The following is a 24,553-nucleotide window of genomic DNA, read 5'->3' on the forward strand; positions in this document are numbered from 1 at the left end:
ATGTACATGCACGAGTCCATAGTATTTGTGAAGCAGAATTTACAAGAAGCTCTCAGGATGTTTTTTTTGGGCTCTCACGGTGCAGCTTGTCACGTAAACATGGCGCTTTTCTATGGAGACAAACAAGAGTAGTGAAAGGTTGAAGCGTAGGCTCAATTATTATAAAAATCACATTGATAAGCACCGTGCAATTCCCCACCCCCATGAACAAAGCCAGACAAGTGCTATTAAAGGGCGACGTTTTCGTCGGTATCATCTGAAAACTGCCTGAAAGCGCTTTTACTCACGAATATTACAAAATATTACAAATACGCATCTGTTACAGTGCGTCCAATGGCGTATCATAGTCGGGTTTAGAACTGAAGTGAAGAGCCCGACGTGCCTAACACCGATCCACCCCCCCCCCCCCCGCGCGCGCCCGCTCATACACACACACTCACACACGCTCTCCTACACACACACAAGCTCATACGTACAGTACACTCTCATACACACTCTCATATACACACACCAAGAAGGAAGAAAAACGTGTGAGGCGGGTGAGAATCACTCAAAGACCTCATTGAATATTCATGATTAAGGGCGTGGCCAATGTGTCTTGTCTCAGCCAATAGGGTGTGAGCGGCGGAGCGAGGGCGTCGCCATTCTGTTCGGAAGAGAAGTTGTGTGAGCGCGAGCGCCAGCACTGCTCAGAAAAGACAGATAGAGAGTCAGGCGGCAGCAAAGGGTGGCAGTGCGACCCTCTTTCTGAGGGGGGGTCTGATTATAACAAAATATAACACACCATATATGCATGCCCAGGCCGGTCATATGCCGATCATAGGGATTTTAGTAAACATCTAGCTGTATACACTTCAACATGCCTATTTTACTCTTCCTGATAGACACGTCCGCCTCTATGAATCAGCGCACATATTTGGGTACGACGTATCTGGACATTGCTAAAGGCGCGGTTGAGATCTTTATGAAGGTAAAGAATAATTTTACCCCGACTTTTACCGCTTACTGTTGTACCTTGTGCCACTTAAAGGATCCCTGTGACAGGATCGAGTCGGAATTAATGTGTATTGTGTCGTTTTCTTTAACAGCTGCGTGCCCGAGACCCGGCTAGTAGAGGCGACAGGTACATGCTAGTTACGTTTGACGATCCGCCATACGGAGTAAAGGTAAATAAATGCTGATAAATTGTTTGTATGTGGTTCAATCGTAGATTTTTTTTCTGACAGTGAGACTCTACTGTCCCTTTGGTTCGTAGCATCGGGTCAGACGGCTTCCCGGTGACGAAAACGGCTATTTTTTGTTAAAATACCCGCAGACACGGAGCAGCGCAGCCTCTGAACATGGCGGACATTTTGCTTTTGTGTTGGGAAGCTCTCGGGCGCTTAGATGGAGGCGGAGAGATTTATTATCTACTGTGACGTATCGCGTGACGCGATGGTGGGCTAAGTCTTTTCGGATTGGACAAGCGATCTGCCACTCTCCGTCGAGCCCGCCTCTCTCAGCACTCTGTGGCTGACCTCTGCGTTTTCTTATTGGCCAATAAAGACTAAACAAATCAAAACTGATTTGATTTGTGAAAAGCCATCAATAAGAAAATGAAAGGGTATATTCACTTAGGATATATATATATATATTTCTTATTAGTTAATTTTTCATAGATTACAATGTTGATATCAGTCGAGTACATATTTATTACATGCATCAGTTTTCTGCCTTCTTCATTTGAGTACATGAATCACCTCCCATTTTAAGATTGCTTCCCAATGTCAAATCCCATGAAACCACATATAACAAATTCTATTATTCTAAAGTTACATGATTTGCATTGTTTAAACAAACATCCTGACCGAGACAGAAAGTTCACGTCACTATGTGCCCTGCACAAGGGTTGTTTTCCTCCAGTTCTCACCCTCTCAGTTTTCACAAAGCCCACTGAACTATAGAACAGACTATGGCAAGTGAAATATCTTGCTTTAATAAACTTAGCGTTGCTTTGACGAACAGAAAGAAACCATGGAGCGGTAATAACATGTCAAGGGCAAACACAAGTGATCATACACATTGACCGTTCCATAGTGACATATAAGCACAATTTATTTTTATCCGCACCCTCTTAAGCAGCTCAGAAGCATAACTGTGGTCCAACTGTCTAATGTAAATACATAAAATACATTCACTTTCCCAGGTTACTAAAGGTGCATATGTACACCTGAGTCATAAACATTTACCCTAAAAGGCATTATTTGGCAACCTTTTTCATAAGAGTATAAGCAAGACAAATTTGTGTTTGTCTGTTTTCTTTTTACTTCATTTAAATCACGTATTGAGCTTAAACTGTATTGTATTGAATTGATATTGTAAATTAAATACATACCATTTCTATTAGTTTCGCTGTAGTTACTAAATAATTCATATTAGTAACTCGGTAATATGCTTTAGCACAGATAATGAACAATAAAGAGAGGGTTTAAGTGGTTAGGAAGGACATGATCAATATTACCGAGGAATATCTTTCACACCCTTAAAGGTAGCAGGAGATCCTTACGTTCTCAGCAGAGAATCAGTGTATTGTTTGTCACAGCATATTTTTTTGCAGCACAGTTTGCGCCATACTGTGTTGAAGTGTTTTTATTTGTACAGCAGAAGTAAACATTTTCCTTTTGCCCTGAGATCTGTGGATATGACTCGCTTTTGCATGTGCAATTGTGTCCTTCATTAGCTGGTTGACATTGACAATGAGAGTGGCTTCATTCCCAGGCAGTTCATTAGTGTTTTCTCTCTGGCAAGTTGCCAGGCTTTCTCTTGGGGGCTTTTCTAAACCTACACTCCTTTCCAGGCTTATCCTAGAAAGTCTGAAACTACTTTTTCAGTGCCTCGCGATCTCATGAAATACGGTACTTTCATAGTTAGAATAGGCCTCTTAGCAGACTCATTTCCATACATATTACATACACACCCTGTATTGCTTGTCGTGAGTTGGATGACAGAAATTTATTATTTTTTACTCTTTGTTGTTTGTAGTTCTCCAAGGCATCTGCTTCAGAATGTTATTAAGCATTATAAGACCAACAGCTTACTAAGCTCTGCATGTGTGTGTGTTTGTGTGTGTGTTTGTGTGTGCTTGCTATTCATGGCCAGCTTGTCCCGCCCACCTGTTTAAAACACTCTTCTCAACCAAGCTTTACCATCTCTGAATTAGTCACCATGCTAACCCAGTTCTCAACAACAATACACTGTGTAAGAGCCAACAGAGCAAGATAGAATCTGGCTGCAGTGTCTGAGAGAGTGGCTTTTTAATTTCCTGTCAATTATTCATGAGATTTTCAGCAGCTAGTCAGTGAAGAGTTGCAGTGAGCTTCCGGCTCTGACAAAGCGCTCTTTTCTGGGCAGTGTGCTTCACTCTCCTCATTCTTGGACAAGCAGATCATTATTCTTAGTCCTGCCCATTTTTTGAGGTTGTTTTCTAATGCATTTGTAAGTCCTTCTTCAGATGTATGTTGGTGATCATGTTGAGATGGACAAATGATTGCATGTGGAATCAGTTTCCATTATTGGTTTCTTTTTAAAGCTAAACTATGTAGATGTGCAGACCTGATCTTACCCTGAATTAGTGGAAAATATATATATATATATTCCACTAATTCAGGGTATATCACAATTCAGTTTTTGTATATATATATATATGTGTGTGTGTATATGTACGTATATGTATATATATACGTACATATATGTATATATATATATATATATATATATATATATATATATATATATATATATATATATATATATATATATATATATATATATAATTTTATTGTTGCATGCTTGAAATAAGCCAAACATAGTTGCTATCACTTAAACGCTTCACTTTTTCCTCATTCTGTGGAAAAGAACACCTCATTGTGGTTTTGGTAGAACACCTCATTCTGTTTCTTTAGCACTTTCAGTTTAAGCACAAAGAGGGGCTGGGAAAAAAGCCTGTAATATTTTAGTGTGAGGTGGTTTAACCAGCCTTCATTACATCACAGTGACGGCTTTAGCCTATATATCATCATCATCATCATCATCATCTCTACATACATGACAACTGCTTGCAGGTCATCAGGAGGCTGAAATCTGCTTATGTGTTGACAAAAAAAAAAACCAACTTGATCTTGGAACAAAGCAGACCCACAGGGAGAGTTTTTCTCAGTAGCACTTTATCTCAGTAGTACAATAATAATCTGGAGTCTTAACACACACTACATTCCCATCTAACAGAGAACATCCAGTAGCACACAGTATTAGAACATTCAGTATGTATTCAACAAGACAGTTAGGTTTTTCCTTTACACTTACAGTATAGTGGTTTGCTACAGTGAAACACTCCTTACATGTTACTAGGAAGATAGAAATATATGTTATGGGCATGTTACTATTAATGATCCTATAACAAAAGATTTGCAACATTATAGGAGTCTTTTTAAAAAGGTTATAAAATGTATGAAATACCCAGAAAACCTGACTGATTGAATGTCATTTAATCCAAAACATCTTAGAACCACAATGCTATAAAATATTTAGTTAGCCTAAAGTGTTAACTGGGTTGTTTCCATGATCACTTTAATTACACCCTCTGTTTCAGTTAGTAGGTGACACTAATTAGTAGGTGAAATTTCTAGTTTATCATAAGATAAAGGCTAAACATAAGTCTTTGCTAAGGCTCGCTACATTTGGAGGCAATGTCACATGAAGTTTTCTTGGCAACAAGTGAATTTCTGAGTATTTGATAAGAATTTAAAACACTGAAACCAAAACATTTACGGATCCAGATCGACACATGCTATTCTATAGTATTTTTACATTATAAAGTGTGATGAAAGTATGGACAAATTTATGATAGGAAAATATAATATTGCATGCCATGCGAATCAACCCCAGGCTGTCACAAGTCTCGTTCTGCCAAGATGATTCCTGCTGTTCTCTCACAGGCGCTGTATTTATACGGGTGCTGGTTTTCTCGTAACTGCGGCTTAACAGGGAACCAGTCCTTATCTGTCGGTTTATGCTGTGCAGCTCATTTGTATTAGCCACCTGTCCTGCGTTTGGATAAGACATACAGAGTCATGTTTGGGTTGTATATTAATGGCACCGTGCCTCTGCTCTATTCCGTTTGTGCTTCTCTCTTAAAGACAACTATCTCTATCAGGATTATTATGTGAACTAACTGTAGGTGATTTTTTCCCCTTTAATGATTTCAGTGGAATATGTACTCATTGTTTTTACTGTTTGCAATTTGTGTCAATGGACCTGGCAAGAAAAGGACTCTGATTGCAGTCACACCTGTTGATGAATTGTTAAAGTAGATGGAAAGAAAAATAAAATTGGCAGTAAGAGCAGCAACTGAATTATTGAGTGCCACCGAAGACACCTACACTTTAGTATGTGTTGGTTTTCTAAACATCCACAAGCCCTGAAATGACCTCAAACCCAGAAACATCCTGTATGTGTTGGTTTGATTGTTGTTGGAATCATCCTCATATACTGTATAGCAGTGTGTTGAAACTGAGGTAAAATTGCTGCAGGAACGGAAAGGTCACTGTTGTGGGGATTCAACATAGATGCACATTTTTATCTAATGCACTGATTTCATCTGAATGAATTATTTAAGTTTGTACTAAATTATTACACTGGGCCATTAAGCACATTTGTTTCCTGAGAATTGACTTTGTGTTGTCACATGCACAGTTCAACCTACACTGTGTTATTTTGAAGACAGAAACATTTGCACACAGCAATGCTAAAAGAATTTTTTCAAGAGATGAAAGGAAATAAGATCATTGGCTGTATATCTGGACTATATCACTGAACTTTAGGCTGCCTACACACACACACACACACAGCATCTGTCTTAATATCATTGTAATGACCTTCCACTGACATTAATGTTATTACAGCTACATAATGTTAAACGACACATACACGTCACCCTAACCTTAACCTTAGCAAGCAAAAGGAAATGTTTGGCTCTCTTAGTATTTATTTTTTTTGGCCTGCATAAGAACAAAATTGTTTGATATTTTTATGCTTTTTGGGACAGTAGGTCCCTATCAAAATATAAAATTCATTTTCACACAGACAGCTCATCCTGTCTCTCAAAGGACCCTGTTCATTTTCTGTCTGTCACTTCCTCATTCCCATTTGTGCTCACTAAGCCTGCAGGTCATCTGTAGATTAAGCATAATGCTGTAACAGTAAGGCACTTGACCTCGCTGCAGGAAACAGCAAGACAATCCACAGACAGCCGGATTCATTAGCCTGTGCAGTCCTGTGTAGGCTTTGATCGCGTTTTGTAGTACATGTCATCTGATACTGTGTGTGAGGCTGCATGTGTTTGTCTTCACAGCACTGCAGTGTGACCTAATGCTTTCTATCTCTCTCTGTTGGTCTTCCAGTGCTTTGAGTCTTGTAGGAAACCTTTTTCTCTCTGTGTGTGTGTGTGTGTGCGCGTGCGTGTGTGTGTCTGTGTGCACCATAGGCGGGATGGAAAGAGAACCATGCCACCTTTATGAGTGAACTAAAGAATCTGCAGGCATATGGACTGACCACTCTTGGTAATGCTCTGAGAACTGCCTTTGACCTGCTCAATCTCAACAGACTGGTGTCTGGCATCGACAACTATGGCCAGGTATTAATGACACTCTAATTTATCTTCTGAAGTGGAAAATAAGCAGTGGAGCCAAAATGAAGCCTGCATAGAGCTTCCTAAATCTCAGAAAGCATTAAACGTAAGACGTAGAGGCCATGATTTCATACAAGGGCTGTATGATAAAAATGATAATATGAATTATTATTATTTATCCAGTTATTCAGAAGTACAATCATTTCTATAATACAATTCTATACTATGCTAAGTTTTTAAAGCTCATAGACTGCTTATTAAACAAGTGTTTATGTTTTTTTAGTATTAAATATTCAAATTCAAATTTGACTCAAAATAAATACAGCATCAACAGTATTCAACCAAGTTAATAGATATAGATAGTCTCCGAAGGTTCTTTGAATCATTTTCCAAAGGGGTACTAATTGAAAGCAAAGGACAATACAAGATCTCAAGTAATGTTATCCTGTCTAGCTTTATCTAAGCTCACCACTGTCACTCACAATAAATTTGGAAAAAAAAAAATATGATCATGATTAAAATAGAATTAATTGTACAACCCATTTTTGTAGCTTAAATTGTGCACTTACATACATATTGAGTAGTAAATCATTTGGCATTTAGCGAGTGATTTCATTGTGTGTCTGAGTGAGTGTATAGGAATGCCTAAGCATTCAGAACAGTACATTACAGTATGTAGAAAATGAAATCACAACACTATGTCTATCCTCTGTGTAGTCCTGCTGTAGTCATCTTCCATCCGTTCAACGCTGTTCAAATCTAACGCAATCAGTCAGACTGCATTAAATATATGAACTGAAAAGTCAATAATATTGTAGCTTCAGGGCTGCTGCATTTTGTAAACGCTTCCCACTAAGAAATGATCTTATTTTTATAAAAAAAAAAAAAAACCTAGGTTAGTCGGTTAATTTTTGTTGTAGTGTACATAGACTGTAGACTAGACTTTTTGAGTGTACTTAATGTTTAAATTAAAATTCTTCTGGTACTTCTGTTTTTTTTAATACCTTTAAATTCATTAATTAATTATTTTTTTAAGCAAACTTCCCAATTACCCATGGGAGCAATCAGGCACAGTCAAGTGCTGTAAGAGTGTGTTCTTCATTTTCAGGGTCGGAATCCCTTTTTCCTGGAGCCGTCAGTCATCATTACCATAACAGATGGGAACAAGCTGACACACAGCTCTGGAGTGCCAGATGAAGTGAGAACCAGTGACCCACCATTTGTATTCTTTGTATTTTGCATTTGAGTTGTATGATTATGGAGGTTTTTGCTCATGTAGGCCATTTATATCTAGTAGTACATCAAGGGGACTGGACTGTGGTATAGCCTTACAGAATTTCTTTTTTCTTTTTTTAGCATATCTCATCAAATCTTATGTGCCCTTGTTCCCATGTCTCCTCAGCTTCACCTGCCTCTGAACTCCCCGCTACCTGGGAGTGAGCTAACCAAGGAGCCGTTCCGCTGGGACCAGCGTCTTTTTGCCCTGGTGCTGCGCATGCCCGGTGCAGCTGTCCCTGACACCGAGCAGCTTGGCAGTGTGCCCAGTGATGAATCAGCCATCACCCAGATGTGCGAGGTTACTGGAGGTACTAGTACAACTTGTTTAAAACCACTTTAAGGCACTTTTCTTTCTATCACTCAATTTCAAAGTAGTAGAGGAGGGTTATGTCCCCTGCAACACCCTCAATGTCCTTCACACAGAACTTGAAGAGCGTATAACATATGTCCCATGATTGGTCTGAATTTCCTATAGATGCTTAACTTTGGCAGTATGTTACACCCTTTTGATGCTTCGTTAGCATGTTTCATTTTCTTTTATCATTGTTCAAACTTAAATGGTTTTATTTCTTAATTGACAAAGTTACAGATGGAGTTTGCAGATGGATGGAATAGATTTAAAACCGTAAACCTGGTTTATTCTATCTTAAATGTACAAGCAGCTTTATTCAGGTTTCTCTTGGTTTAAAAAAAGAATGTCCAGACCGTAATGGCTTCTGGGTATATAATATGCGGTTAAACTTGACTTGACAAGTTGACTTATGTCGTTTAACAAACCTGTGCCATTAAAATAATGGAACAACTCAAAATTTCCACAGGGGAAAATGCCAAGGGCAAGTACATGCACATCAACCAGTACATGTTAAACAGTAGTGCATATTTGTATTTATATCTCCTGAAGTTCAGCTCATTCTGTACTCAATCATTTTTGATGGACAAATACAAGCCACCTAGTAGGATGTAACTGTAATTAAGTGATCTGTTAATTTAGCAGGTTTACTGTATATGTACACAGCAAGTGATCTTAAATACTAAACATATCTGGATATTTCTTTCTATTGGCCACCTGAGGCACTAATTACAGTGGATATATATATATATATATATATATATATATATATATATATATATATATATATATATATATATATATGTGTGTGTGTGTGTGTATATATGTATATATATGTGTGTGTGTGTGTGTGTGTATATATATATATATATATATATATATATATATATATATATATAGTTCACACGCCCTTCAAAGCCAAGATAAATCTGGTCAGGTTTATCATTTCCCCACACATTTAATGTCATATAGCAACCAACCAACAAGTGTGCACACTCTTTTATAATGGAGAATGTGACTGTGCTCAAAATTGTAACCAATTATGCACAAAATCATATTTAATATATCATCGATTTAGCCATTCTGATTAACCCCAAATAAGGATCAGCTGTTTCTGTAGGATGCCATGGATCCCAAGGAGCTTGCTCAGTATGTAAAGGATATCCGGTGAAAGGTATTGCTCATGAGAGGGATACAAAATAATTTTCAAAGCATTTGATGTATCATGGGACATCGAAGGTCATCATCAATGAGTGGAGAAAATATACAAATATAATGCTGGTCACGCACGGCATGTAGTTAATGTCTTGCATTCTTCATATGTCTGGATTATGGAGTAGGGTGGCTAGGTGGTATATCCTTCTTTTGAAAAAAAAAAAACAAAAAACATCCAGGCATGGCTAAATCACAAACTTTAAACCATGTGGCAAAATTTGTGGTCTGATGAACATTTTTGGCATAACACTAAAATACATTTTTGTTCAGATTGTTTCCCAAAGAACACCATGCTCATGTTGACACATGGTGCTGGCAGCATCATTCTACTAGGCAGCTTCTGTTTACCAGTGATTGGGAGTGTATTGAAGATAGAAAGAATTGTGGATTGCTCCAAATACCTATTCTATCTATCTATTTTGGTTCAAAACCTGCAGGTCTATGTTAGACAGGTGACGATGAAGAACAAATTCACTTTCTGCACGATTACGATCTACAGCACAAATCCGAGTCAATAAACGAATGGCTTAAGAAGAAGGAGGACAATGTTTTGGAATGGCTCAGTCAGAGTCCAGATCTAAATCCTATTGAAAATCTGTGGAATGACCTCAAAAGAGCTGTGCACAGGCGACCCAATGGCAGTTTGATAGATATGTAGCATTTTTTGCAAGGAAGAATGGAATAAATTTGCCAACTCAAGATGTAGTAAGTTGTTAGACTCTTTGCCAAAAACACTGAGTGCTGTATTACAAAGCAAGTGATGATTTAACAATGTCTTAGTTAAGAAGGTGTGCACACACATACACCCAGGTTATTATTATAAGATTTTTTTATCTTCTTTTCCTAACGTTTCTTTTTTTTTTTTAAGTTGAATTAACGTTAGTAAGGTTACATTTAAGCTGACATTATTTATCTGGTTTCATTTATATTTTTATAAATACATTTAAATACATTACATCCAAAATGTTTAACAGGGGTGTGCAGACTTTTTTATCCACTGTAGCTTGTAAAAGCTATTATAGTGTTATCATGCCCTGTGTAGTCATTTAAATAGTGAACCGTTTTCGGATTAAGCTTGTTACACTTAAGATCAGGAAGAGCAAGAGGCAGGTTAACTCGAGACTATGCGCTGATGTTGGGCCATTATGACCCGTCTGCTGTCTGTCATTATTCTAATTGGATATGGCATGAAGTGAATTATACTGATAGTACAGAAGTAAATTTGTACTTGACCTAACTGAAAACGGAAATGTTTTTTTCCAAGTCATTACATTTACAGCATTTAGTAAATACCATTCATCTGGAGCATCTTACAGAAGAGCTTTATTGACATCTTTGTGGGGAAAAACATCCTATAGTTTACAGTGCTCAACACTCTGTACATAGAACACTGCCAAGATTTTTATAGTCTGCTGAATATAAACTATATATTTTCTGTTCTGTTTTCAAGGTCGGTCATATTGCGTTAGGACACAGAGGATGTTGAACCAGTGTCTGGAGTCTCTGGTGCAGAAGGTTCTGAGTGGAGTTGTTATTAATTTTGAGAAGACGGGCCCAGATCCACCTCCTATAGGCGAAGGTATATATGCAGGGTTTGATACAGCACAATGTCCTTACTGTATGATAAAGTGGATTTGTTTCCCAGCGTAATTTATTCATGCTACCTGTTTGATATACGGGAGAGAAAGAGAAATTGTGTCTGAAATCCAGTGTTATGATGAAATTCTCCTCATAGCATTATTTAAGTGTATTTAATATGATGTTGAATGTATATGAAGCATTGGTAGTTCTTGATTAATATGATCACGTTTATTCCGGTTTTTAATTTTTTTTTGGCATGCAGATGGTCTGGTGGATCCAGTACGACCTTTGTCATCTTTTAGCTCCCAACCTTGGCACAGCTGCCACAAGCTCATATATGTTCGGCCGAACCCTAAAACCGGCGTCCCCGTGGGCCACTGGCCAATTCCTGAGTCCTTCTGGCCAGACCAGAACTCTCCCACCCTGGTGAGTTGTAATATAAGAGACAACCATAACTTCATACCACATATTTTATCTGCCCACACATTATTCACTCCAGCTGACACTTTTGATTTTGGACTTTATTTAGCAGAATGTCCAGATGTTCTTCCAGATTTTGCTGTTTTTTGACAGGCAAACACCATGACAGCAACAATCAATTAACTTCTAATCCAGTTAGTACACAAGAACTGTGTATTTCCTAGAAAAATCTCTCTTGGTTCAGAAACCGACTTCTCTCTCTAGTCGGCAAGAGGTCTGTTGTCGGATAGAGAAAGACGTTAACCGTGTCCTCATTTTAAATTGAAAGCATCATGTTGTTTGAGCAAAACTAAATATGTGCTCGTTGTAGTTCAAAACATAGTGGATCAATTTTCAAAAGATAGAAACAGGACTGAATGGTAAAATCAAACAAGCCTAGTCTCTGTAAACCCAGAAGGCTGGCTCATATTATAGAGCCTATCTTAGATCTGCAGCATTACATGTAAGGATATAGAACGCTAAAAATAACTAAAGCCAAATCAGTAGTATTGGGCATAATGTTACAAAAGACAGAAAGCTGAACCGAGGTCAGTATTAATGGGCCTAATGTTATAGAACACTGACTAGGAGAGAGCATTAGAGTAGTTTCACTAGCCCGAATGATTAGGCTGAAGGTGAAACATGCCTCTTATCAGAATCAGAATCAGAATCAGAATCAGGTTTATTGGCCAAGTGTGTTGACACACACAAGGAATTTGGTTCCAGCTGTTTGTGACTATCAAAAATACAGACATAAATAACACTATATTATACAAACTATACAAGACAATGCACACGATGAGATACAATATAGACAGAATGATTATTAAATATGAATAGAGAAAATGATTGTGCTATGTTTGGTGTCCTGTCTTTCCTTGCTGTGTGGGTGCTCAGAGTGTGACTGCCGTCTGATTGAGGCAGGCAGCAGTACTCGACTTCACCCTTTTACGCAGCCACAGTAGGCCTTTACAGCTTATTTCCACCTCTCACCACTTTTTGTTACCTTATTATAGAGTATTGTGGGCATTTTTGTCCATGGATAACAAAACTGGACTTTCAATACACATTGTATTTCATTAAAGCAGTGGAAAAATTCTGCTCTGACTCAAGTTTTCTAGTTCAGATGTCTTCGTAGCAGTACTGTCTTTTTTAGGAGTACTTGTAAAGCAGTGCAGCTTAGTTTAGTGCAGAGTTGCCATTACGTGATCGAGCTGCTCCTACTGTGGCGCATGGGTTGATGCCATCAAGTGCTGTAATGTCAAAAATTGGGCTGTCCTCCAACACCGAACATATACTTTAACCCTCTGTATTTTTATTCACTCTCTTAGCCTCCTCGATCTGCTCATCCAGTTGTGCGTTTCTCTTGCGTCGACTGTGAGCCTATGGTGATTGACAAGCTGCCGTTCGATAAGTACGAGTTGGAGCCATCACCTCTTACCCAGTACATTCTGGAAAGAAAGTCCCCTCACATGTGCTGGCAGGTGGGACTTACCTTCCTGATTCTTATTTTTATTAAATAATGCATTTCTTATTGACCCAGTGAGGTTACTCTCAAATATATAATCTCTAATAGAAAAATTCATCCAAGAATATAAAATCACTAATTTTACATAAATAAAATGGGCAATTGTGGTCTAAACAAATAGGGTTCAACTAACTAAGTCAAGTAATTTTTCTTATACCTCAGCGTACTCATTTGTTTCTTAGACAACTACGATGGTCGAATTTGTAATTGCATTGACGTTTCAAATTTGGGCACTTTGACAAAATAATGTTGATATCATCTGAAATTGCTCAATCATCTGTGCTCCATTGTTAATCACAATAAGATGCAGATTAATAAGCTCGTATTTGTACCAGAGCAAAGAAGCACAACCAGCTGGGTATATCCTGAAGTGCAGTATGTATGAAAACTGGCATTAGAATTGATTTTAGACACTGAAATGCTATTAGTTAGACCCATAATGAAAATTCCTAAGTGGAAGGCTTAACAGTAAGTAAGTATTCTTTACACTTTCTTTCCATGTAGTATGTAGGTTGTCAAGGGACAACCGATTCTTTCACTGAAAATAAAGAGGTAGAGTTATATTTAATATGCACTTTAGACACCATTTTTAGCTTGCCTCTGTGGAGCACTCCACATGATGAGGCATTGATGAAGTCACTTTGTCTCCGAGGACTGTGTGAGAGCTGAGAGAGCAGCGCTAAAGAGAGACTGAGCTCTGCTAACGCTTCTCCCCTGCCACCCAGGTGTTTGTGAGCTGCAGTGGTAAGCACAGTGATGTAGTGCATCCCTTCGGCTACCTGAAAGCCAGCACCACTCTCACCTGCGTGAATCTTTTCGTCATGCCTTACAACTACCCAGTACTGTTACCACTCCTCGGTAAGTGTGTTTTATTTATATCTAGAAAGAATTTTCCTTAATGCCTTAACCTCCCAGCATTCATCAGTATGCCTAGACTTACATTCTTGCCCTCTCACAAATATACTGTATATTGTCCTTTCTGAAAGTATTGAAAAGTCAGAGCGGAATAGTTTTCCGCTATACACTGATGACATTTGTGTTTGAGGTCAAAAGATGATGAGACGATGGAATCCGAATTTCAGCTTTCATTTCCTGATATGTATATCAAGAAGTATTAAACAACTATGAAAACTTGTGGCAGACCACCCAATGTTTACGTGAACAAATTCTTCCACAGTATTGGAACAAATAGTCTTTAAGTAAATAAAACCAAATGATTTGGTTATATATTTTGTGCTTACAAAAACTGCTGCTACTGTTTAACTATACAGTAGTTCAGTTCAACTTTATTTCATTTCCTGAAGGCAATTTTGTTGCAGCATACAAGCATATCACAAAAAAACAAACAAACAGAACATAAAGAAACAACACATTCACAAAAGAATTAAAAAACCTTACCTCATATTTAATACGAATTTTATATAAACATCGAAATAGTACATTCTTTTTTTGTGATGTTTTACTTACTTTTACTTCAGCTTTATTTAGTTTGTTTTGAGGGGTGTTTCTCCATTCATTCTCTTCAGGAGGTAAAATGCTGCTCAAGTAATTTGTTGGGTTGGCAGTGCGTTTTGGATCATTGTTTTGCTGTATGCTGAAGTTCATCATGATTCATTTACATTTCTCTGTAAAATAGCAGATTGTTTCTTTATTTTTGTGAATTTATTCTGCTGCTTCCATGATGAGTCATTTCATACATTAAGATTAGTGATCCTGTTTCAGAAGCAGCCATGCAAGCACAAGACATGACACTACCTCCATTGTGCTCTGGTGATCTTGTATGTTTTGGATCATGAACAGAGCCTTTCTTTCTCCTTTCCATCATTTTGATAGAGGTTACACCCTGGACGGAGTGCCAACCCATCGCAGGGCACACACACACATTCACTCACGCAATCACACACTAGGGACAATTTTTCAGAGATGCCAATCAACCTACCATGCATGTCTTTGGACCGGGGGAGGAAACCGGAGTACCCGGAGGAAACCCCCGAGGCACGGGGAGAACATGCAAACTCCACACACACTCATACAGTGAAAATTCTGTATTGGTATCTTCAAACTGTGATGTATGATAGAATAAGACATAATAAATTTCTTCTAACTTTCTTGACTTAACAGATGACTTGTTTAAAGTGCACAAACTCAAGCCAAACCTCAAGTGGAGACAGGCCTTCGAGGTGTACTTGAAATCTATGCCTCCTTACTTTCTACCGGTAAGAACTGCAATGCCACTCAGAGATGTTTATGTGTTGGATTTGTAATTAAATCTGTATTTTTTATTTTATTTTATTTTTTTCAAGCAGGAAATTTCGTAACTATAAAGAGAGGTTTTTAATTTGTTTGGATGATTTTTTTTTTTTTTTTATAATATAATGCTTTATTATATTTATTCTTATTTATTAATCTACAAGATCTGTGATTTTTCAGCGAAAGAGTTTATCTGTAAAATGCTTTCGTTACATTTGCATTGATATTTATAGCATTTTGTCAGACTCACTTATCCGGAGCATGCGTTCAAGTCTCCATCAATGAATAGATCGATATCGGTTCACTAAGACTAAGAATACATTCATCTAAAACTCTTTTGGGAAGTAATCAGTTAAGAAGACACTCAGGCAAAGAGGTATGGTTTTTTTAGTTAAAATAATGCTTAGTTTTTTTTTCGTTTTTTTTTCTTTCAGAAACATCTGCTAGGCATCGGTATCAGCTGTTTCAATATCGCTATCATTATTGCAAAAGAAAAAGATTTCGTGTCATCTCTATATAAAATATCTTTCGAGTTTGGGAATGGTTTATGCTGAATTTAGTAGATCTTCTATTATTATTGGCTGGAAATTTCTTTATAATCTAGACACCAGTGACAACCCATGTGAATTCTTTCATAAAAATCTAAAATAATTAAAAAATGAGACTAAACAACGACAGAAAGGTTTATATTAGACCAAATACCCTAATAACAGACTAGTCTTGCAGCTGTTAAGACATTTGTCTCTGTGTCTCTGTAATCCGTCACCAGTTAACACTGTTCGTTCGTGTGTGCTTTAAACCTGTGTTGTCAAATCTATAATGAGGTTGAGATCCTGTGCTTTGATGAGAATGACCTCATTTTGTCTGCCTCTGTCTCCTCTTTACTCATCTCTCTCTATGTCTGTCTATAGCCATTGAAGAAGGCACTTAGGATGATGGGAGCACCGAATCTCATCTCTGACAACATGGACTGTGGCCTCAGCTACAGCATCATTTCCTACCTAAAAAAACTCAGCCAGCAGGTAAATCATTCCCTATAATTTGCCTTTGAAATCAGCTGTGAGACTGAATTAATGTTGAATAAATTTGAATGTCATTATACTTTGTACATAAGCAGGTCTTTTCTCAGACACCCTCTGTTAGTGTACACACATATATACACTATATGGCCAGAATACTATTTGTGGACACCTGAATATCACAGTCATATGTGGGTTATTGAACATCTCTGGGAAGGCTTTCCAGTAGATTTTAGAATGTGACTGTGGGGATTTGCCTGTTCTGCCACAAGAGCATTATTGAGGTCAGGTGAGAAGGCTTGAGGCGCAACGAGCATTTCATTTCATCTAAAAGATGTTCAGTGGGGTTGAGGTCAGGGCTTTGTGCAGGACACTTTAATTTTTACAGCAACCTTGGTAAACTGTGTCTTTATGGACCTTGGTTTGTGCACACGGGCACTGTCATGCTGGAACATGTTTGGGCTCCTTGGTTTCAGTGAAAAGAAAAGTGGTGCAGCATTTTAAGCCATTCAGTAGAGTTATGTGGCAATATAACTACATATGTGTGTGATGGTCACGTATCCTTGGAACGTTGCAAAGATAAGGAAAATGCACTGAACTTTAGGATAGTGTATAACAGTAACTTATCAGTTTTAATGTCAAGGACAATCCTAGAGATCAGAATTTAGGTTTGTGGGTTTTTTTTAAAGGCAAAGATCGAGTCAGACCGGATGATTGTGTCAGTGGGTAAAAAGCCGCCTCAGGAGACTGGCATCAAGGTGAAGAATCACTCGAGTACGCTGTCTCTTGCCCACCGGCGTGACTTCAAACAGCTACTACAAGGCATCACGGGCGAGGTGCCCCTCCGCCTTAACGACATCAACCTCAAAGAATTCGCAGGATTTCAAATCGCTCTTCTCAACAAGGTAGATACAAGCCTGTAGCAGCAGGGCTGAGCCCGTCTGGGGCCTCACTTCTAAATCATTTATGTCTGAGATCAAGTTTTTGTGTCTAGAGTATAGCTGGCCTGATGAACATATGGAATGACACTGTTACATGCAAACACCATTCAGGACATCATTTTAAACATCATTTTTCTTTCTTTTTTTTTTTACACTCATAAAACTGTATAGTTGACATGTATGTCTTGGTTTGATGAGAGATACAGCTGTTATTTATTTGTATTACAATTTCTTTCTGAATTTCCTGCCCAGGACGTAAAGCCCCAAGCCTATCGTAATGCCTATGATATTCCACGGAGGAATCTTTTGGATCAGGTCACACGGATGCGCTCTAACCTTTTGAGGACTACTCAGAAACTAATCAGGAGTCAAGATGAAGGTGTGCTCAAAAGACATACACAATGTTTAGAGATTATTTCCAGGCTAAATATTAATTCTGGATTTTGTTGTTTGTTTCTTGATTAAATACAAAAAGAAACAAAAGATATGGTGAATTTCAGCACAAAAAAACAGCTGTGTGAATGAACATATAGATTGAAATTTGTGAATTGAAAACATGACGTGTGTTTTTTGTAGACTATTTGCACAGTATTCCTGTGGGTCAGATGGGAAACTATCAGGAATACCTGAAAATGATGCCGTCCCCCCTTCGCGAGATTGACCCTGATCAGCCCAAACGCCTGCACACCTTCGGCAACCCGTTCAAACAAGATAAGAAGGTGCTTCATTTTACATCCTGTCCTCAAGTATCAGCTACTCTTTTTACAATCCTCAAACACTCAGTAGGATCATGAGCACAGTCTTGAGCAAAATATCACATTTTACCATGACAACTTAAACTTTATTGGAAATCGAACAGTCTTGTTGACTTACTGTTTTTTATTCACCTGATTTTCAATACACAAAGTTGATCAGTATGTTTTTTTGTTCACTCTAACATTTTAACCATTGGAAACATCCAAACAGAACAGTTTTCAGATAAGTAATGTTTCCCTCTATATGATCACAGGGAATGATGATCGACGAAGCAGATGAGTTTGTCACAGGTCCCCAGAACAAGAAAAGGGGAAATGCAACTGAGTCCAACTCTGGTGCAGCTCCAAAGAGGCGGCGAAGCATGTCCCCTTTACTGCGCCGGCCCCAAACCCCACCCATCATCAGCAATCATGTGCTGAGCAAAGGAACCACAGTGGTCCCAGGCCAACATGGTCTCATTAAACCCATCCCACTGAACAAAGGTGAACATTAAAAAGCTCTGAGGTCTGGCTGAAATATTCTATTCAGTATCTAGCAATAGAATTCGACTTAACACCGCTCATCTATGTTGACTGTTAAAATCTGTAGATCTGATCAATGTTCCTCTGAATGCTTAGCATATAAATAGTGTTAAAGGAAAAAGATACTGTATGTAAAACCGTGCCACATACTTGGGGTTCCATCCGATGACCGGAGAGTGAACAGAAGTCAATGACTTGAACACAATCTCTATAATATAACATAATTTCAGGGAAGAATATAATTTCAACAATTATTCAGTTTTTATCACATACTTTCTTAGGACCCAACTTTGTATCATGTTGGTATCTTAGAATTTCTGATTGCTGTGTATGTAATGCCTGACTTTTAAAGTTTAGATGTTTTCATTCTCAAAATGATCGGGCTTTTGTGTGTTGTTGATTTTAAACAATGTTCCTTTAATGAATTCTATTATAATTATTAATTTTTAAATATTCAGTCGTGTTAAATTCGTACTTATTTAGTGACCCCTATTTTTAGGAAATAATACCACTTGTTATATTTTAGAAATTGTTGTACATTTCATTGTGATTTTAAAAAGTTGTGTTGAAAATAGTTTACTTCAGACCACAGGAGCAAAAGAAATAGTCTGGGATTATTGGATGGGCATTAATCCTGAGACAGCCGTTTGGATTGTTAAATAAAATGTCAAATTTTTGGGAATGGTTGCTTTGTCATGTGTCACAGCAGACGTCACTACTGCTGGGGTTAGGTTGCCAGTTCCTAGAGCACGTGTTGGTAATGACAGCACGCTTGTTCTGTGTGTCTCCCCCTGTAGGAGTGGAGGGGAACAGCACAGTGGGTGCAGAGAGCAATGGTGAAAGAGTGATAAGTGGAGAGTCTGGAGACAGCTGGTCTGGGGGAGTGGATGGAGTCGAGGGAGGAACTGTAGCCCTCTCTCTGGAGGAGAAAGGAGGAATGAAGGTCACTGATGGAGGAGAAGAAAGGGTGCTGCTGGAGAACAGGCTAGGAGAAGAGTGTATGGAGGAAAAACCGCCTGAAAGACCACAGAACTGTGAGAATCCAAGTCCTCCAGAACAGGACAGAGACATGGAGGGAGCTGGAGGAGACACTTCTACACGGCCCACCATTCTTATGGTTCCTCTGGAGGGAAGCAATGCTGAACTACGCACTCGAGTCATTAAAGAGGTTCGAAAACCTGGTCGCAGTAAGTGTCTACATACTTTTATATCTGGAGGATTTTTACACAGAAATATTGTACCGAGTTTTAGTAGTTTTTTGTTTAAATATCTGTTACTCTGCTTTCATAGATTATGAGGCAATATTCAGGCTGCTAGAGGAGGTAAAAGGACCAGTGTCAGTGCAGAGGTACTTTATCCATCATGCCATCAAAGAAGCAGCCAGGTGAGTGTCTATTGGTATCATACACACAAAATTCTAATTGTGTGTCTATTGGTATCATACACACAAAATTCTAATTGTGTGTCTATTGGTATCATACACACAAAATTCTAATTGTGTGTCTATTGGTATCATACGCACAAAATTCTAATTGTATTGCAGCTCATTTAAATGTATATTCACTGCAATGACCTCTTCTAAGCATTTATTTCACCCCAAAAGGTGAGCAACCAGTGAACAACTAAGCAGAACTAAGTTGGTACCTACCTATTTATCAGCCTTGTATTTAAAAAATGTTCTAAAATTGTTTATTTCAAAAAAATTAAATTTCAAAAATTTTAGTAAATTTGGGTCATCAAAGATACATACACATGTCATATGCACAAGTTTAAACACTGAAACATAGTAATTACCAATGTACTAATCATATAAATAGACACAATTAAGCATATATGAAGACATCGCTTTGAAGAGCAACTGAAAGGACCCTGTTATTTTGTTAGTGACAGAGAAAAAAAAAACATACAAACAAAAATCTTTTCTGAAGTGGAAATTTGAATTTTGATTTGAAAAGTGGATAGTTATTTAGCTGTATTTGATAAACAAGTAATCACAAATCATTAGCACTAGCATGGAATAGAAATCTATGTTGAGGTTTGGAAATTCAGTAATTGTGTCAAAGTTCTGCTTCACATGTGTCCGTTATGTAGTTGTATATGGTATAGGTTCCCAACCCTGGACATGGAGTGTCCCCTGGGCTTGCACATTTTATTTTCACGGGAACAACATACTGTAGTTTGGGAACCTGTAAAGTAGTGTATGAAGGTCATGTGAAAGCATCCAATACTGTGGCTATTTACATTTACAGCATTTAGAAGCCACACTTAATCAGAGCCACTCACAGAAGTGCTTTGTATTCTCTTTCCAAAACATTGCATGCAAGATTATTACATAAGGGACTAAAACCCTGTTTTTGTGATATATTTGTACAGCAAGAAATGAAAACACATAAGTCAAGGGATGTTTTAAATAATTGCTAAGGTCAGCTGTGATTCAGCTACTTGAACAGCCAGGGGAAATTCATTTTCCCACAAAGCCTGTCTTCTTTGTACCTTGTGGGATAACGGAATCAGTCGAACTGTGCAAGCGGCTCAAAGGGCCTGGTGAAAAGCAGCAAGTGATATGTATCTGCCGGTCCTTTTTTGATGTTGCAGAAACCCACTTGCGTTTTAAATCTAGTGTCTATTAAATCTAATATCTACAGGAAGCCCTTGGGAACACAGTTACAAGGTGGTTTCAGAGGTCTAGAGTTTGTAAACAGTTTAGCAGCTTTATTCTAGTTCAGCTGCACAAGAGTCAGGTTGCACACAAGGAGCAATTTGAGGCAATAAGTATAGTTGTCTGACACTACCCAAGGTTGTGTGTAAATGTCAGATGGTGTGTTTTAGGGTTGCCCATGGACACCACAGGATGTTGACATGGGGATGCATTTCCAGGGATATATAGCTGACTCTTGCTTACATTTTATTTCAGCCGTTGAGCTGCAATCCATGACAAAATGTCTCCTAGGCAAGCTGAGATCTGTTTTAGATACATGTAGGAGAAGGGCAATAAGTTGAGTAGATTCAACATATCAGTGAATGAAATAAATGTGTGAGGATATGACATCACTGAGGGAGCTGGTATAGAGGTAGAAGATGACAGAGCACTAAGCTTTGTGGGACACCATTGGATAGTATGCATAAAGCAGGTGAATGCTAACTTGTTTGCAGTCAGTTACATCCTAATCTTAAAGTGTTGTTAAAGTGATAAAAGGGTTTAGAGATCTGCAAGATAAGATAAATCTGCAGACTCGCTTCTGTAGAAAGAAGAGAAAATGTATCAAGGAAGCCGGAGGGAAAGGGGAGAGTGTAGTCTAGAAATAGGGCTAGGAGGAATGATTGGTAGAAATCATCAGAGAAATGTGGCAAAGTCATCAGCAGTCAGGGAGAAATGTGAAGAAGGAAGTAAGATAGGTGAAAAAGCTGTCTGGAGCTTGCACTGTTCAGCAGCAGATGCTTTCAGCTTTCATTTCAGAGCAGAACTTAAAATAAGAGGAGATCACCATACAACAGTGATGTCTTTTAAATTTGAGAAACCTTTTGACAACTATTCCTCAAAAAAGAACAGGGTGAGAACATCTCCTAGGTCTGAAAGATAAAGTGTAAAGGAAGTCAGTGGGTGAAGAATGAGAAGAAAGGAAAATATTGGTTACTGATTCAAGTGGTAGAGAGGAGAAGGAGTTTTGTAAGGTTGTTAGGATGCTGGAAGATAGGAAGGATAGGCTGAGTGGAGGAAAGGTATGAGTAGTTCATAGTGTGTACAGCTAAGGGGAATTCAGCTGAAGACAAGGTCTAAAACATTTCTTCCCTTGTGTTTTGGAGGGCAGTTATTGAACATCATGTCAAAAGTGTGCAATAACGAAAAGTTAGGCGAACTAGAGCTCAGAAGGTAAGTGGAAAGTCTTCAATGCGAGTAAAAGAGAGGTCACAGGAAGGAGTCTTTTTGGCACCTAAGAAAATGACACAATATAGCCCTAGTTTCTCAAAGAAATATGCACATTTTATTTTCATCTACATCTTCTATCAGAGTTGATGGTACAAATCTATCACCACTGGTTTTCCCAAGTCTGCAGATTTATTTGTATAATAACGTTTTTATTATAGAAGTTACTTTCCTCTGCAATTTTCAACGTGTTAGCAGTGTTAACACTAAGCAAACAGCTTTGCTTTTCAGTGCTACATACTTTGCATATGCACGGTCAAGGATGTGCATAAATGTACACTTGAACCTATGCAAATATTTGTTTTGATAAAGCTCACACTTCACGTTGGAAATGTTGTTCACAGAATTAACACACAAATGTATGTGTATGTACCATTGATGCGCCTTGTTTTTCAACTGAAGGCCTTAACATCAGGCTTCAACTAATCCTCATACATCTTTCCTGAATTTTGCAAATGTACATCTGTACAGTATGTGTTTAACCACTCTCTCCGTTTCTCTCTCTCTCGCTCTCTCTATCTTAGATTTAAGAAGCGTGTACTGATCCAGCAGCTGGAATCTGCTCTTGAGGAAATTGAAGAGAGGCAAATGCTGCCTGCACAAGTTAACAATGTCCACGGCAGATAGTGAAACGTCCTTGTTCAGCAGCGACTGAAAACACGTGCGCACAAGTGGAGATGCCGGAGTGGGCTACACAAGCATGTCTGCTAAAGGCCAACACTCTACTTCAGAACCGAAGAAAGACACAGAAACGGCGTCATGAGGAAACAGATGACTTTATTGTATTGTGGATACTCTGAGTCAATGGAGTCGTGATGCATTAGAAAGCACTCAAATGCAAAAGTCCTTGATTTGATAATATAAGTTCTGAGTGGACCCCCTGGCCATTTTAGCACACCAGACAGTCTGTGATCACACAGCCTCCAGCAAAAGCAGGTTCAGCCCTGAGCGATAAGAGATGATGAGAGAGACATCATGTAAAGCAGTTGTGTTTGTCTGTAGATGTCTGTCCACTGTCGTAGACATCAGTTTAACATGATGGGTATGCTTTTGCACAAAATATCTGTAGCTCCAGGGACTCCAACCAACCTGGCCATCATCCAATATTGTAGACCACTGTGGAGCAATAATCCTGTTATCAGTACAACAGGCTCAGTTTTCCTACACACACTCTTGAAAATAATGCAGTCTTAACAGTTCTTGATACCTGATGCCCCATGAGATCACCCTGAGCAGGAAATGGGAGGTCGGTTTGGCTCTGTGTTTGTGGTAATAAGCAATGCTTAGCAACATGAAAGGACCAGTCAATTTGATGCTTTGAAAAGCTTCACCCTACTCTGTGCAAATTACCTAGAAACATGCAACACATCTTTTAAGCAATAGATTCCAATGTAGGCCGGGCCAGCTGGCGCCACAATGTCACTTTTATTCAGGCCAAAAAAAAAGAGAGATGTAGTTGTTTGGAAGCTCTAGACCCCATTCAACATCATCTGTTCTTCACTGGAACATTTATTTAACTGTCATCATCTACTTTTCACATGCAAAAGCTACCTTAGTGACCACATGGTTGTTCATTTTGTTTATTTTTCCAAGCAGATGTATACAACTTTTTTGAAGTTCATAAATAATATAGATTATTTTTGGATGGTATTCTTACCAGAACATAAGAATATTTTAAGAATTGTATAAAACATTTTTGTAACTTTGTTATTATATATGAAATGTAAAGTTTTATGGTTTTTTATGAAAAAGCAATGAAAATTAAACAAACATTATAAACAAATGATTTTTAAAATATTTTAAGTCTCAATTTGCTCAAATGAAGAAAAGTGAAGCATGTCAAGACAGACTGAGACTGCTTTCCTGTAAACAGTAAGCAAAGTATCCTGTGTGTGTGTGTTTGTGTGTGTATACTGTATATAAATCTTCTCCACTCGTGGAGAGTTGATAAATAATCAGTAACAGAAGCAGAATACACTGTTCAGCCACAACATTAAAATCACTGGCTTAATATTGCATAGGACCCCTTGGGCCACCAAAACAGCTTTGACCCATCGAGACATGGAC

The 24,553-nt window shown here is 38.2% G+C and overlaps 1 protein-coding gene across 2 annotated transcripts; it reads left to right on the forward strand.

The window, feature by feature from the left end:
- Positions 1-667: 667 nt before the first annotated feature.
- On the forward strand, positions 668-24,269 carry ints6l (integrator complex subunit 6 like). 2 transcript variants are annotated; one of them, XM_060884878.1, is made up of 19 exons: positions 668-970; positions 1,089-1,166; positions 6,521-6,670; positions 7,773-7,862; positions 8,067-8,250; positions 10,957-11,085; positions 11,350-11,513; positions 12,878-13,030; positions 13,800-13,932; positions 15,196-15,290; positions 16,236-16,346; positions 17,033-17,248; positions 17,537-17,663; positions 17,861-18,003; positions 18,294-18,522; positions 19,359-19,748; positions 19,852-19,945; positions 20,165-20,197; positions 23,011-24,269. In XM_060884878.1, the coding sequence occupies exons 1-18, from the start codon at positions 860-862 to the stop codon at positions 20,166-20,168; spliced, it is 2,601 nt and encodes an 866-aa protein (XP_060740861.1). In that variant the 5' UTR covers positions 668-859; the 3' UTR covers positions 20,169-20,197; positions 23,011-24,269. The 2 variants fall into 2 exon arrangements, with proteins under 2 accessions (XP_060740861.1, XP_060740860.1); XM_060884877.1 differs by lacking the exon at positions 20,165-20,197 and having other exon boundaries at positions 669-970.
- Positions 24,270-24,553: the final 284 nt, after the last annotated feature.

This window comes from Tachysurus vachellii, chromosome 13 (genome assembly GCF_030014155.1).
Source record: "Tachysurus vachellii isolate PV-2020 chromosome 13, HZAU_Pvac_v1, whole genome shotgun sequence".
NCBI classification, from domain to species: Eukaryota; Metazoa; Chordata; class Actinopteri; order Siluriformes; family Bagridae; genus Tachysurus; species Tachysurus vachellii.

Bases quoted from the DNA above. Each gene is read 5' to 3' on its own strand.
- ints6l (XM_060884877.1), top strand. From the start codon at position 860: ATGCCTATTTTACTCTTCCTGATAGACACGTCCGCCTCTATGAATCAG. The intron at 16,347-17,032 runs GTAAATCATTCC...TTTTTTTTAAAG, and splicing joins TAAAAAAACTCAGCCAGCAG to GCAAAGATCGAGTCAGACCG. The intron at 17,249-17,536 runs GTAGATACAAGC...TTTCCTGCCCAG, and splicing joins AAATCGCTCTTCTCAACAAG to GACGTAAAGCCCCAAGCCTA.